We start from the raw sequence: 15,313 nt of genomic DNA on the forward strand, positions 1-15,313 counted from the left end.
GCAGGTGCATAGTTTTAGATGAACTCCTCAGGATATAATCTCAAAAGAAACCTGCCCAGCTGATGAGTTCCAAACCTTTATGTAATGCAGTTGTGCAAGATGATTTTTGGAATCAGCACACACACAACTGATCTGGACTTAGTGTATATCAGAACAGTTAAAGAGTGAATTCACTTACCTGGCTGATCAACCTGTGGACAGCAGATACCCAGAGTTGATTCAGTTGATTTCTGTACTTCAAGGAATTTCCTAAACCAAACATGTTGGGAGTTTGTTCCATGCATTCTGACCTGCAGCTCCCCTCTTGTCCCCTGGGCTCCGCTTCAGTGCTTAATTAATGCAGATTTTTGAGAGGTGTGTTCAAGGCTTTCATTTCTCTGGTACTGGGGATAATATTTTGGCTTCAGCTGTGGTAGGCAACTGATCATAACAGCAAATACAGCTGTTGCTAATTAAATGAATCTGTTAACCTTTATTCCATAGGATAATTGCCTGTCTGTGTGTTTCTTCCTGTCATCTGTGTGTATGATAAATGTCCTTTTACCAGCTATAACAGGAGATTAGTTCAACGTTAATGTTTTCCTTCACGTGATGCTTGCTGAAACAAAATCCTTTTCTGCTTTGGAAAGCCATGGATGTGTCATGGAAATGGTATTGAGGAAATTAAATTTGTCAGATAATGTTTATGTTCACTTCATTGCAAAACGTAAACCATCACAGTTCCCTGGGATGTAGGGAGGGGGTAGGTCCCCTGAGGGAAGTCTTTCTACTGGGACAGAATTGATAGTTAAAACAAAGGGGGGGGAGGGAGGGAGGGAGAAACACACCTGAGAGAAACCCCCAAACTTCCTTGCATTCTACAGGTCTGAAAAGCCTGTGTAGAAGAGGCTGGAAATGCTGGAGCATGGAACACAAGGGTTAACTTTAATTCCAGTTGCTCAGGAGTTAATTTCTGGTTCTTGCTCAGAGCTGCACACTCTTTTTTAAACATTTTTTTTCATGTTGATGGAAAATCAGATAAGTTAACGTGAGAGTAAGGGGACTGGGATTGCTGGTGTTTCATAACATCCCACAATCATCCCATTTGTCACTAAGGGGAGATAAGCAAAGTGGGAGAGGTATGGTTCAAGTTCAAGGAAAGATCTGCTTCTAAGTAAATGTGGGGGTTGCAGCACTTGCCTTTTTGCACTCAGATTATTCCCTATGGCTGCTGTTAATCTGCTGGCTTGGCTGAAGATCCCATGCCTACAAAGTAGGGGGCAAATACCCATCAATCCTTCCTGCAGCTGCCCCCGTGGCACAGCCGGGCGCTGAAATACGATTCCAGACGGTAGGTAAGGAAACCTGAGTGGGGCCTGGCCCAGCTCTCCTGCTGCAATAGAAATAAACCTAGAAGGGATTTTTTTTGTTGTTGTTCTTGCAGAGGAAGACTTAAACATAACACGTGTTGTCTGATGCACATGGAGGATGTGCTTCTAATGCACTTGACATCTCAAATTGGAAGTAAAAGCTGTCATATTCACACGGAGCACTCTGATCTCAGCTGCCAGTTGTTGGATAAAGGCTAAAGCTGATAGTTTGGCCTTTTACAACCCGTTTTTTGAAGGTTGGGTTGGGTGGCCGCTAGAGGACACTCTGCCCAAAATCATGGGTCGGGTCCACAGGGGGAGCAGATGAGTTCAGCAAACTTGCTTAGATTTCCAAGTGATGTCCAGGCAAACAAACAGCAGATTGCCTGAGGACTAGAGGCAGAAAGCCTGCAGTATAATGCTCTTTTATAGCTGGAAAAAAAGTAGTGATTTTACCTTCTATGACATGAAATTTTAGGTGAAAGCCCAAACCCAAGCACTCCCCAAATGCTCAAGTGACAGAGAATCTGAAGGGAGAAATGAACCAGGAAGGTATAAATATCACTGTTAAGTACTCCTCTGTCACATTAATTATTTTTTAGATTACAGTCTAAAGCAGATGTGTAGGTTCATGGGAAACCTTCATTTGATCGTCCAGGTAATGTGGATTCATACTGTGTTTGTACTTCCTCAAGTACCTTTATATCCTAATGTGTGTTAGTGCCTCCTTCATGCTAAACCCACACATTTAGGACCTTGTGTAGTAATAACTGCAAACCTAAAGACAAGCTGGTTTCAGTCCAAGCTTCTTTACAAAGGTGATTAATTCAAATAGGAACAAATCCTGCCTTTTGTGTCTCAATTTTATCATTCACTGGGAGAAACAAACAGAGGACTTAAATTTCCTACAGTTCAAACTCGGTTGATTTCACTGTTTCTTTCCCTTTTCACCCCTCAGTTGCCTTTAATGTCTCCAAAATCCTGACATTTTTCCAAATGGCATCCTTATAGAAAGAAATTGTATTTGGCAAAAGGTCTTTGAAATGAATCAGCTTTTACTCTGTGTAAGAAACTTTAGAGATTGCAGGATGGGGATTTGTCTTTATTTGCAGGTTATTTATCTCTGTGAGTGATCTCCCTTTTAAAATCACTTATCTGTAGCATTCCACGCTCCCATCAACGGTTGGAAACGTATTTTTGCTGGGTGTTGTAACTCCATGTAATAAGAGACAGCCTCTATCCTAAAAGTCTTAGTGCCCAACACATTTGACAGGCTGTTGGATAAGACACTCTCCTTAGTTTTCAGAGTGTGCTAAGGCAAAAAATTTGACATAAAAACCTTGACCCTGGATCTTTTGCATCCCAGCTCAGCCCTGGAAGCACGGGATCATTTTTTGGTCGTTGTCCATGAAGGTGCATTCTGCTGTCAGACAAATGCCCCAGGAGGAGGTGAGGAGTTAACTTGCTGTTCGAAAGAAGCAGCAAGGAGAAAATAAATCAAAATTAAGAGTTTATATTTCAGCGCCACAATTAAAGAGGGGTGGGGACAGTCTGATCTTCAGTGATGTACATAATGGCAGAGGGGGTGGGCGGTTGGACTGTCAAACTGCCTTAATTTAATTGCAAACACATGCTGATGAGTCCCCTCCTCCTGGACCTCAGGGCTGGGAAACTTTTTTTTTTTTTTGTCAGCTCCCTGCAGTTCAGAATTGAGGCAAATGCACTCCAGCAAACACCATGCTCATCAAACCTTCAGCTCTTGGAGGCTTTTTGTGTTTTCTCCTCTTGCCTGGTTTCTCCTGCTCCTGCCCCAGTCGCTGCCTGTGCTTCAGGACCACGGTGCGATGCATGCATCTGATGTTGGAAACCATCCCCGAGATCCCGCCCCAGACAAACATTCTGTGAGTAACCACTTCATTTTACTGCCTTTCTCTACCTGCTTGGTCTTTAGAAAGAAGGGGAAAAAAAAAAAAAAGAGTCAAGGCCAAAAGCATACTTTTATCTTCCCTTTTTATTTTTTTCCCTCTGCAGAATTCCCGACCTCACAGACTGTTTCATGCTTTTAAAACACAGAACAGAAACTGCTTCTTTTGGCATCAGTTAATTGCTGATGGGACAATCAAGGGAATTGAAAAATTTTGTAAGAATAATGCCAGGGCAAGCACTGGAAGACTGTTTTGGAGAATCAAAAGTCATAAATATTAAACTGAGCTTATAGAAATGTATGCAGTTTGCATTTTAGAAAGCTTTGGGTGTAGGGGAGAGAGGAAATAAAGCAGTTCAGGCTTTTGTCTCTACCCTTTCCGGGTACATACAACACCATTTCATTCCTAAATTTTTAAGTACTGGTTTTCCAGTTTCTATCTCAACTATGCAAACCAAACTTAAGGGTTATTTGAAAAGTAATGCTTGTGATAACTCACAGATTCCCTGAGAAATAAAGTACCTGTGAGTGAGGGAGCTGCTGGCTGAGTCCATTCAAACAGGAAAGGTGGAGGAAAACGATGGGTAATGCTTGGAGACTCCTAAATAGCTCTTACTGAGAGAGGCAGAAGAGCACTTCCCTGTGATTCTAAACTAATCCTGAACCTAAAGGTGGGTTTGAGATGTAGTGGCATGTGACAAAGTGCTTCCCTTTGTGCTGTTCTTATCTGATCTCTTGGCTTGGAAGACCCTTTTTGCAAATAGTTGGAAAGACTTGTCAAAAATTAATCTTTGCACTCATCCTGCTTAAACTGCTGCCAGTTGTAAAACTTCTTCAACTCGAGCTGCTTTTAACAAACTGAATTTTATCTCAGCTGCCACATCCATACCAGCATTTCTCCCACAGACATCTCACTAATGCTGCTGATGCATCTTCTCTGCTTGCAGCCTGAGGAACATGATGTGGGCAGGATGCTGGCATTTAATTGCTGCCATTCAGACCTGCTTTCATGGATGGAGACCACAGAGGTTCTAGCATTAGTGACCCACAGGATGAGGTCTACACTTGCTACAGCTGCCAAAGCTTTCTCTCTCCCTGGGCTGTTGATGGAGTGGTTATTTACAGTGTGACACTGCTCAGTACTGTGCAGACTGGGTAGGGATTATCTGCACTTACAGCAACTCACAGTGTCTGGCTCTTCCAATTGTCACCAAACTTTTTCTCCCTCTTATTCCTCTGCATCTTGAAATATCAAAATATTTCAAATACCCTGACATTGTTTGATTTTAGCAAAGTAACTGGTTCCTCCTTGGTTAAACATGGATTTTTATTGAGGGGAAAAATTTGTTTCATTGGCTGAACTGAGATATTTCTGAGCTCATTAAAGCTTAATTTCTGTTCTGTGTTTGAAATGTGGCCACATTTGCTGTCACATTTGCTCCCTCTGGCAGCAGCACACTTCATTCTCTGTGCTGCAGGGAGCAAAACCCTGACCCTGGCCCATGCTTGGCCTTGCAGCTTTAGTAAAATTCCAGATAGTATCTTGCTGTGATGGAGGTTGCATTGAATTGCCTGTAAAACTGAATCTAGAAAGGTGACTGTTTTCCAGTGCAGTCACCCTAATTCCCTCTCTTCTGCTCTAACTGGTTTGCATGTGCACTGCTTGTAAATGGCCCATGTTTTCCCTGCTTAACCATTTGGAAAACAGGTTTATTTAGTTTAACAGAAGAGCAAGAACTTTGAATGGGAAACTGGGTTTTAAAACATTAACTAAATGGTACAGGCGTGAGACGTAAAAGTAGTAATATTCCAAAATGAGGTGACTGTAGACCAGTATTTTTTAAGGCAATTTATCTGGTTTATTCTCTTTTACTACTGTCTGCATAATTTTAAGCAAACCCCATACTGGTAAGCAGAGATCCCCAAAGATATAAAGACACATGAGCCTGGTGAGTGCTCTCTGTTGGCAGATCATGTGCCTTTGTGTGGTGTGTGGCAAGTAAAAATCCTGACTTCCTGGCTATCTTGAAGATCTAATGTATGTAAATGCATTTCCCAGCCAGCGTCCCATTGTATTATTATAAATAACATTTGAATAATTAAACTTTTTTGAATTGTGCAAGATCAAAGAATGCTTCTTAACCAAGCCCTGACTACTCCAGCTTTTTGGTATGTTAATCTTTCTCCTGGGAGGACTGTTGTGTCAGACTGAACTTTCAGAATTATAGCAAGAATAGTCTTGATCATGGAGTTATTCTGAGTAGAAAATGTGGGATATTTTCCACACTTACCCTTCGGTATGAATAGGACTGAGTCTGTGACTGCAGCTCCAAACACGATCCCAGGCTCCAGCTCGGTTCCCTCGCAGAACAGCTGCAGTTTCCAGATGGAGTTTGCTTTGAAGTTGGGAGTTTGGGACTTTCTGACCTCCGTGACTCCGTGCCATCCTCTCTCTAACAATCCTGGAAGAGTGGGGAAGTCTCCTAGCTGGCACACACTGTCCTTCACCAGCCCCGTTGGCAGATGGCCCCCTCGGGGCTGGAGCCAGCTGGCGGAACTCGGAGCCGCCCGTGGCCTTCTCCGAGCGATGCTGGGATTGGCATGGAACCAGTTCCAGGATTGATGAGCTGTTACTGGCTCCTCTTTGGTCGCCGTTTCCCTCCTCCCTTCCCAATCCCAGCTGGGTACAGCTGAGGATCCAACCCAATGTCTGGTTTTAGCAGCAGACCATTTATTGTTGGTAATGAAGTCCGTTGGTTTTATCCTGAGCAGAGGATAGAATGGCAGGAATGACTACACGTGGATAGGATGGCAGGAATGACTACACGTGTACAGATAAGCTATAAAAATTCGTGGTGTAGAACTGCAAACGTATTTTGGCTGTTGTCTGTTCAATTGGAACATGATTATCCAGATGTGATCTGCTGGTTATTGCTGGGATTCAGGCAGTTCTTTTAGCCAGCAGCCCAAGGAGGGGAGCAGCTGTGGAACATGCACTCCAAAAATTTGAATAGATCCTTAACCTTCCGTCATTTATTCTACAGTGTGACATTTAAGACAATAAGCTTTGAAACGTGCGGGCACGAGTGGAAGAAATCCACGGAAAGAAGTTCCCCTCTGGCTGGCAGCTAATGGATTGCAATCCAATTATCCGTGGGTTATTCTCCTTTCTGCATTATGCAGAGCACATAATGAATGAGTCCTGCTAGAGAAACATAGCTGAGGGCACAGGCAAAGACGGGGCAGGATCTGGGATCTGAGCACATTGCTGGCATGAACTGAAGGTGACCCAGTTGTTCACAGACCTGGCTGCTAATTGGGCAGTGTAAGCATGGCCAGCTTACAAGTTTTGTTTCCCTTCACATCATTGTGCTTATTGTTTGGTGGCTGCTCAGTTCCTCTCTTCCTCCCGCGGGAGGAAGGCTGGAGTAGGACAGGGTGTATCTCTCTTAGGCTATTAATGAGCATAGTTTTGAGAGGGAATTTTATACATTTGTTGGGGAAAGGTTTACTGAGCAAATGAGTTCTTGGAAATGCTGCTCCCATTGTGGTCTCTGTCGTGTGTTTTGGGTTGAAGAATGGATTACTCATTTCCTCAGTGTGTGATGGTCTTATATGCAGCCATTAAATACACACCCACACATTCTGCATGTGCCAGGTGGGATCTCTTGCTGGCTTCTTTCACTGCAGAATTTAATCCTTATTAAACCTTTTAGAGGTGACCAAAATTTTCTTTATCTTCTATTTATAGAAGTACCTTCATCAGAAGGAAAATGGGGAGAGAAGGCACTTAATACATATTTTCCTTCTAGAAACATTCCAGCATCTTTTAATGAAAGCATCCTAACTCTTGTGATTGTAGCTATCTTAAGTGTTTGGAATCCTGCCTTCACTGAACTTCCCAGTGCTTCAGCATCAGGTTCCCACTTCAGTTATTTGTATTTTCATTGCCCTCACCACATCCTTCTCTCCATAGGTATACCGGGATTTTATCATCTGCTTTTTAAGGAAGAACTGTGTGTGTATTCTGGATAAAAACTTAAATGGTCATGATTTTTAAAAAGCGAAAGACTGACACCTATCCTGCATATTAAAGAGTTTCTTTTACTTCCTCTGGATCAGGGTCAGAACACACTTCAGAAGAAGGGAAGTTTGTCTTCATCTGATATGGGAAATATCTCAACTAGATGGTGCAAAGGAAATAGGCATTAGGTTAAGAGAGTCCTGCTCCTGGGTGCCAGGAATGCCCAAGAATAGACTCAGCTGATTTGAGTAGGATCAGACCCTAAACTCCATACCCACTGCTAATAAATAATAGCTCTAATTATCTAAGATTGATGACCTCAATAATTTTTTATGTAATCTTCCTTCTTGAATATGTGTCCAGGACCAAAACTATGCATTGGAGATGTTCTTTGCTCCTGTCCTGCTGGCAGGAGCTAAAGGGATGCCACGTGTCAGTTGAAATGATTCCACCAGGGATGAGGCACCAGCAGATGCCTCCTGCCCTGGCACTGCCTTCCAGACCAGGCTCTGAAGCATAGCATTCCCACCAGCTTACATGCACAGAAAATGTGGGATCAAACCAGCTTGATAGACTGGCTGCTGGATTGTGACGCAGAGGGAGCCCTTTTGAAAATCTGACTCCTGTTTATGGGAGCTGAAATCTTAAAAAGCTGCATTCAGGAATGCCTGTGGTAATTTCTTAATTAAAATCTAGTGTTGCCATCCCCTAAAACTTCAAAATGTGAGTGGTGTGGCAGTGTAACAGGGAACCACAGCCCTGCATCTGCTCCCTCTCTACTGTTTCAACCATGATCCCGTCATCTCGTTTACTTGTATTTCCATGCTGAACATATTTTCCTTCCTCTTCACTCTTTGAACAGTCAAATCTTAATGTCTTAAGCTGGTACACTCCAAAATAGCCAGGACTTGGAAAAGCCCCCAGCCCTGAGCCTCCCCGCGGTCTCCTCATCTGCCTTGCAGAGATGGCAGCGCTCAGCTGTCCATGTAGGGACTGGGAGATGAGGGCTGTCATTTATTAAAGCCATTTGGGGACTCGTGTGGGAGAGGGGCATTCCTGAGTTTGGGAGCTGATGACAGTGAGTCTGGAAGACTTCATTTCCATCTGAGCAAGGCAGTTTTCCCTTCTTGCCAGGACTGGAGTATTTTGGCAGGATGGGGGAACCTGCAGAGCTGACTCTGATGTTCTGCAGATAAGCAAGAGAAACGAGCATTTTTCTGGTAAATGTTCTGGTTCTTCTTATATGTGGAAACTTGACTTATAGGATATTTTTAGGATGTGTTTAGGATGTCTTTCACACTTTGCCTTCCTCAGGAAACACTGGAAAGAACCTCAGCATCTTACCTCTGTAAAACCACCTTTATTCTCTGTGTCATTGTTGGTAATGATTGTGTGGCTGCCACTTACCAACCAGTTCTGCTCCAGAACTGTCAGCATTACTGCTGTGCACAAAAGATGGTTCCATGAAACCAACCCAGTAATTTCCATGGAACTGCAGTAAAATGCCTTTTGTAGCTAATTATCTGCTTAGTTAACATAGTAATACATGAGTCTGTGAAAGCCTCAATAGATTAAACAGAAGTGAAAGTTTCTTGTAAAAGGCATTGATTATTTTATATGCTAATCACTGGTAATTATTTCACACAGTGCTTGCAGGGATGATTGTTCTCATAGCAGCTGAGATCCTCAGACAGATTGGAGTGTCTTTCTGTCAAGACCCATTTCCCAATCCATTTGCAAGTTCTGGCCTTCTGTGTAGCCTCTATAATGGGATTGAGTTCCCAAATTCAGAAAAGGCGAGTTATTTCTATAGCAGATCCCAGACTATCCATGTATTCCAGCTCACTTTCCTGTCAGAGCTGTGGTGCTTTGGCACAAGGGTTTGGTGAGATTTTCTGCTGAGCCAGTCAAGCTGGTGTTGTCCAGAGGGATCAGTATTGGGTGACTCAGGACAGCTGCTGTCCCAGGCCTCCAGTGAGCACTCTGTGTGTGTGAAGGTAGAAGAGAATCTGGGATATCTTTTAGCATCAGATATTCCCTTTGTTCCTTGTGGGAAGGTATCTTGTAATCCCAGACTGCTGGCCTTGAAAACATGGGAGAGAGTTAAATCACAAGGAATTTAACTTTTCTCCCCATTTTGCAAATTCCCAGGTAGAAAGAAGCAGGCAGGAGTGAGGGAGCCCAGCTGCTGGTGCACAGGGCAGCTGGAAGCAGCTGGGCATGGGAGAAGCAGTGTGGTGGGTCCCTGTGAAAAGCACACTTGTTCGTGAAAAGAAATGTAAATTTCCAGAATAAGCGCCCTGGGAATAGAGAGAAACAAGTGTTTCTGTGTAAGAGGAGGCAAACTCTGTAGGGAATGTTCTCAATCAAATACAGGCAAGCCAGGAAATTCCCAGTACAGCCCTCCATGACATTCATTGCCAGCGGTGCTTTAGGCTAAGGCAAGGTCTGGAGAGAAAACATTGTGGATGAGCCAAAGTGTTGGAGCTTTTACATGGTAAAGAGGAAGATTTAGGTTCCTCTGCATCGCCAAGGACTTTCTTGGCTGCTCAAGGACATCCACATTAGTGGTTTATTTTTTCCTGTGTTTTCAGAGGTGTTCTCTCTTACCTGTAGTTCTGGCTTTTGCTTTTTGTTTCAGCTGTGGGAGCTGAGTGCCTCAGTGTGAAGGAGGGCTGGGAAGGATTGCAGTTGTCTTTGGTCATTAAAATAGTTGTAGGGTTGTTTTCCCCGCCTGCAGCCTGTGACCCAAAGTGGTATTTTACACTTCACTGCCTGCTCCCTGCTGCCTTCCATGAGCATCAACAGCTCCAGCCCTGACCCCTGTATATTCCTTCCATGGATTTGTAATGTTCCCTATTACCTGTAGCCAGCTGCCTGGACTAATTACACAGCCCTTTACAACCCCCCAGGGCAGGCAGAGTTGGTATCTGTGCATTGCAGTGTATAAATCAAGTTTGTATTTCTTCACCTTTTTTCATGGTCTAGTCTTTCCTCATTTCCTTTTAGTGAGGCCATGGAGAACAGGCAGCACATTGTGCTATCACTGTTGCCAATGTTTAATTGTATTTGCCTTTATGGTGTCAGTCATTCCCTTGAAAACTCTGTAAAGACACCTTCAAATTCACATCATCAGGGAAGAAGGATGTGGAACTCCTTCCAAGAAGAAGGGCAAGAAACATGCATTTGAAGCAATGCAAATAAAGCCAAACACACCTGAAAATGTCAAAGGTGAAGTTAAAAACTACAGTTCCAAAGGATGATCCTTTGGGACTGCAGTTTGCAGTGGACAAACAGAGCTGGTGAATTACAATTAGAAACCTTCTTTTGAAATACTGTGAAGCTCTGTTTCTTTCTGCACTCTAACTCTTCTGTGTGCAATATTTACCACTAAGAGAGGGAAAAGATTTCTTACTGTATCAGTCTTCTGATTCCTTTGGTCAAAGTGGACAAGTTAAAGAAAAAACACCACAGAAAAGACAATGTCCACTTGCCTGTGTTCTGTTGCATTCACTAATAACAAAGGGCTAACAAGGCAGAGATTTAATATTTCAGTGTAATGCGAGTAAAATTGCCATGCATTTTCTACCTAAAAAGTAAGAACATTCTTATGCACTTTTTGGCGTAAAAGAACTAGTTTTGCAAACTATTAAGTTTGCAAATTAAGAAACATTACATCATGGGACTATATTATTAAGAAACATTACATCATGGGACTATGGTTTTAAACTGAAAGAAGTCAGGTTTAGATTAGGTGTTAGGAAGAAATTCTTCCCTGTGAGGGTGGTGAGGCCCTGGCACAGGTTGCCCAGAGAAGCTGTGGTTGCCCCATCCCTGGAAGTGTTCAAGGCCAAGTTGGGCAGGGCTTGGAGCAACCTGGGATAGTGAAAGGTGTCCCTGCCCATGGCAGAGGGTTGGAACTGAATGATCTTCAAGGTCCCTTCCAACCCAAACCAGTCTGTGATTCTATGATCTTAAAATAAAATCAGCTTTCCTTATTGTGTAGCCTCTTCCCAAGTACTTGCTCAAAGCTGTTTCAGCCCCCCCAGATACTCCCTGTCACTTTGGGCTCACCTGCAAGGACTGCACCTCTTTCTAATCTGAATTTTATAAGGGCCAAAATTCTTGTTGATGCCTGTCTAAAAATAAGTGTTGAACTTGTAGCTATTTGTAGAATTATTATTTTAAACTCTGCTTCCATGTGTAAGTTATCACCGGAATGACGGGCAACTCGTGTATTTTTCCTCTTAAAGCAAATGCCCTTAAAAGGCTGCCTTAAACTGAAAAATAGCTGTGTGTTCTCTAAATGGGATAGACCAAGCAGTGTAGGATTAAAAAATCAACCTCATTGTTTTGCTTTGGACAGAAACTTGCAGCAAACCTGATTTGTCAGCCTTCTGTGATTTGTTATAATACACTGGACCGTGCAAGGTGCCAAATCAATGCACAGTCCCTATAGAAGTGTTTCTACTTGGTTAACCAGGTTAAACCACTTAGCTCTTATTTTATTATCTCATTAGCAATCCAAACCCCATGTTTTAGGGTTCCAAGTTGATGTAGTTCCGTGGGCAGCCCTTGGAAATTGCCAGAATCCCCTGGGGTCCAGTAATTCTAATTGAAGTTGGCACAAATTTGAAATGCAGGCAGTGATAAGCTGTTGTGAGTCTTGGAGCATTGTGGAGCAAAATGGGAAATGCTTATTATATGAGGTTATTTGAGCAGATTTAACCATTTTAGGGCAAAGATAGTTTTGCTAGGGAGCTAAAATACAGGTCTACGTGATGATGAGTGTTCCTCTACAAATTAGTATGAGATGCAAGTGTAATTGCACTTGAACTTGGGGTGTTTTGCTGCAGACCTTTTCTGCTGCTCATGGAAATGATCACCTGAGTCCTTTCAGTGTTCAGTTTTCTGTGAAATTAGACTATAGAATTTTATCAATATGGGCTTGTCCCAGCCCACTGCAGACAAGAGCAGACCCCAACCATTTTTGCCACTCCTTCTCCACTCTGTTCCCTGGTCTTTGTCTCCATTTTTCCTGTTGATGAAGGCCTGGTGTGATAGACCCTCCCAACAGCCCTCCTCCCTTCCTCGTGGGGATGATGCTTATTGCTAATGGCCTGTTTATGTCTTCTGCTTTTAGAGATTTACGCTTCAACCACATCAAGGAGATACAACCTGGAGCCTTCAGGAGACTGAAGAACCTCAACACACTGTAAGTTCCACTCTGAGGATGTACATTTATTACTTTTGTTGGTACTGTCCCCTGTAGCAATTTAAAGGTGCCCTTGGGCTTCTAGTTATTTCAATCAAATTGTGCATATCCAGCTAAAGCTTTAAAATTCTCTCTGTCCTACTCTGGATCATGTTTCTTAGATTTTTTAATTAAACGTGCCATTTAATAGCCTTCATTTTTCACAATTAACCTCTCTTTTAATTAAAAATCTGATGCATTCCAGTACTGACTGAGGATGTTTGGGCAGGTATGGCCTTAGAGTAGCCCATAAAAGAAGCTCTGGCCTGGAAGCAAAATAGTGAAGGGATTTATTCAAAGCTTCCTCTTTCCTGTGGCCTATTTGAATGCAGGAACCACATGAGTTGCTCTATGTAAGTTTGATTGAAGTGAGAAAGCATCTTTTAAATGCCACCTTGTCCCTATGCCTTGCCCTGGAATAGATGCGTACACCTGCTCTACTCCAGGAAAGAATGGGAGTAGAAAGCAGTTCCTGCAGTCTTTCATCCCTCACTCACATTGATGTACTACTGTACTAAGGAGCTTTTCACTCTTCTCAAAGGAAATCATGGGAGCCTTTGCTTGTTCTTGCTGCTGCAGGTTTTGAAGGCAGATCTGAGTAAATCTGCACCCTGTAGCCAAGAAGCTGAAAACACAGCAGCTCCCAAATCAGAACCAGAAGCTGTGTCAGCACAGCACTGTGCTGGATGTAATTGGGCTGTTGAGACTCAGATCTAATTATCTGAGCTGTAACACGGCACTAACAGCCATAGGATTTCCAGGTCCAGGCTGGAATTCCTCAGTGAGGCAAACCAGCTTGTTTGGGAACCTGCACTGCACGACAGACATTTGTACTTTCATGGTCCCAAATGGTAAGAGAAAGTCCAAGTTGTTTTTTTTCTGTCATACCTTGAGTGATCTGAAATCCCTGATCCTGTGAAGGTGGCAGAGCTGAAGGAAGGAAGACCTGGGCAAAAAGGCATTCAGTTGTTAAGTAGTTAATTGTAAGTAGTTTAGGAAGAGTGGTAATACAACAGGACTTTATCATAGAAACTTGTTCAATAGTTATCTTTTAAAAATCAAAATTTGCTAAAGATTGTTCCACTCTGTGTGTGGGACTGATTGGCCAAGCCATGACTGCAGGATGCTTCAAAGTACCCTGATTGTGGCCCAGGCCCCTGCTCATAGGACAGGTGGTCCACTAGTAGGCTGGTCAAAAACTTTCTTACCAGTGATGCTGTTCATCCAGAGCACCAGAACAGCCCATATTAGTCTCTCGAACAGCACCACATGGTACTTAATTGCCAAAAATAATAGAGGGAAAGGATGCTTTGGGTGGATTTCTGTCATTTGAGATAGGGTCAGATAGGGTGATGAATGAGACTCAAATATGTAGAGAGAAAGTAGAGTCTGAGTCCATAGGGTTTTACCTTATCACAAAGCTCTCCTGAGGTCTCTTGATCTCCAGCCCTGCTCTTCCACCCCTGAAGCTCTCCTGAGTCGAGGAAACAAGTGGTTCCAGATGATGTCATCCCTGTGTGATCCAGGCAGATGTTTGGCAGGCAGCTTGCAGGACCACCAGGCGAGTTTCAGCTGAACCCTGGGGAAAATAAGGATGCTGGCAGGGCTTCACTTGGAGAGATGCTCCACCCAACCTGCTGAGCTTTGTGAGAGATCCCAGTTCCTGCCCTGCCTTGGGCTGGGCAGGTCTCTGGCACGTGCAAGACTTCTGCTTCTGTCTTTCTGACTCCTGTCACTCTGCATAAAGCCAGATACAGATACACATCCTGATGGAGGAGGAAAGACCTATCTCTCTGTTTATGCTCCATGAATTTGTCCAGTTCTTTTTCCTTTCTACGTCCACACTCTCCTTGACAGGGATCTCAAGGACAGCAAGTCCATGAACAGGTACTAAAGGCAGTTATGTACCCCCTAACATCCCTGATCTCATGATTTCAGATGCCAGAACAATGTGTTTTCACAGATGGTGGGCAGACACTCCTGCTTTTCCTAAATATTATCCTATGGCCATCATCAGAGCTGGAATACTGGCCTAGGTGAAACACTGCTCTGACAAAATACTGCATTTTTATATTTGAATTCCGAAAATCAACTGGATGTGTAATGGAAACATTTCCATTTAGATAGTATTTCCTATGCTTAGTTGTATTTCCTGGTCTGGCCAGCACACTGGAAAAATCAGTTATTCTCACACTCGTAGCATTTAACTCCCAGGATGAGGAGCTCGATAACTGAATGAGAGAACGTCAGACTTTGCACCCCTGAAGCAAATTTCTCTCCAGGAACTTTGGTTTGGCCAATTCCCACATCAAAACTGATGAGACTGGAAGAATCTGCTGATGCTGCTTAGATGGCAAACTTTTGCCTGAGGACTTAGACAGGTCTTCAAGTGATAAAGAGAATAAATCATTTAAAATCCCTGAGAGACTTCCTGGGAAAGTTTGTCCAGAAAATTCGAAGTGGGATCTTTGGAGGATAGAGTAGTTCAGGTTCTACGTGCAGAGCTCTGAGCTTGCATCTTTCTGCCATAGGACTTAAATGTTCCACAAGCAAATAAATGTGTTTTGAAGAGCCTTTTCTTACAAAGGCAGAGGAAGGGCAGCAGATTCTGGTGAAGCTTCTGTTCTGCATCTCCGTTTGGGCAGGATGGCTGTACTATATCCAAGTCTGACAGTTTGTAAACCACCCTGATAAGGAAGCCTTTGTAGCCTGCGTTGGATGCAGGGAGGTGAGCTGGGAGCCTGTGTGGATGTCCAGTGGGG

General features: G+C 43.3%; 1 protein-coding gene across 1 annotated transcript in view; it reads left to right on the forward strand.

Annotated features, from left to right (window-relative positions):
* Window positions 1-30: 30 nt before the first annotated feature.
* The window catches only part of LOC135423582 (peroxidasin homolog), a 45,499-nt gene continuing 30,216 nt past the window's right edge, over window positions 31-15,313 (forward strand). Inside the window, exons 1-2 of the mRNA XM_064673991.1 lie at window positions 31-3,250; window positions 12,441-12,512. Of these exons, the coding sequence (XP_064530061.1) occupies window positions 3,087-3,250; window positions 12,441-12,512 (236 nt within the window). The 5' untranslated portion in view covers window positions 31-3,086. The remainder of the gene's footprint in view (window positions 3,251-12,440; window positions 12,513-15,313) is intronic.

This window comes from Pseudopipra pipra, chromosome 17 (assembly GCF_036250125.1).
Source record: "Pseudopipra pipra isolate bDixPip1 chromosome 17, bDixPip1.hap1, whole genome shotgun sequence".
Taxonomy (NCBI): Eukaryota; Metazoa; Chordata; class Aves; order Passeriformes; family Pipridae; genus Pseudopipra; species Pseudopipra pipra.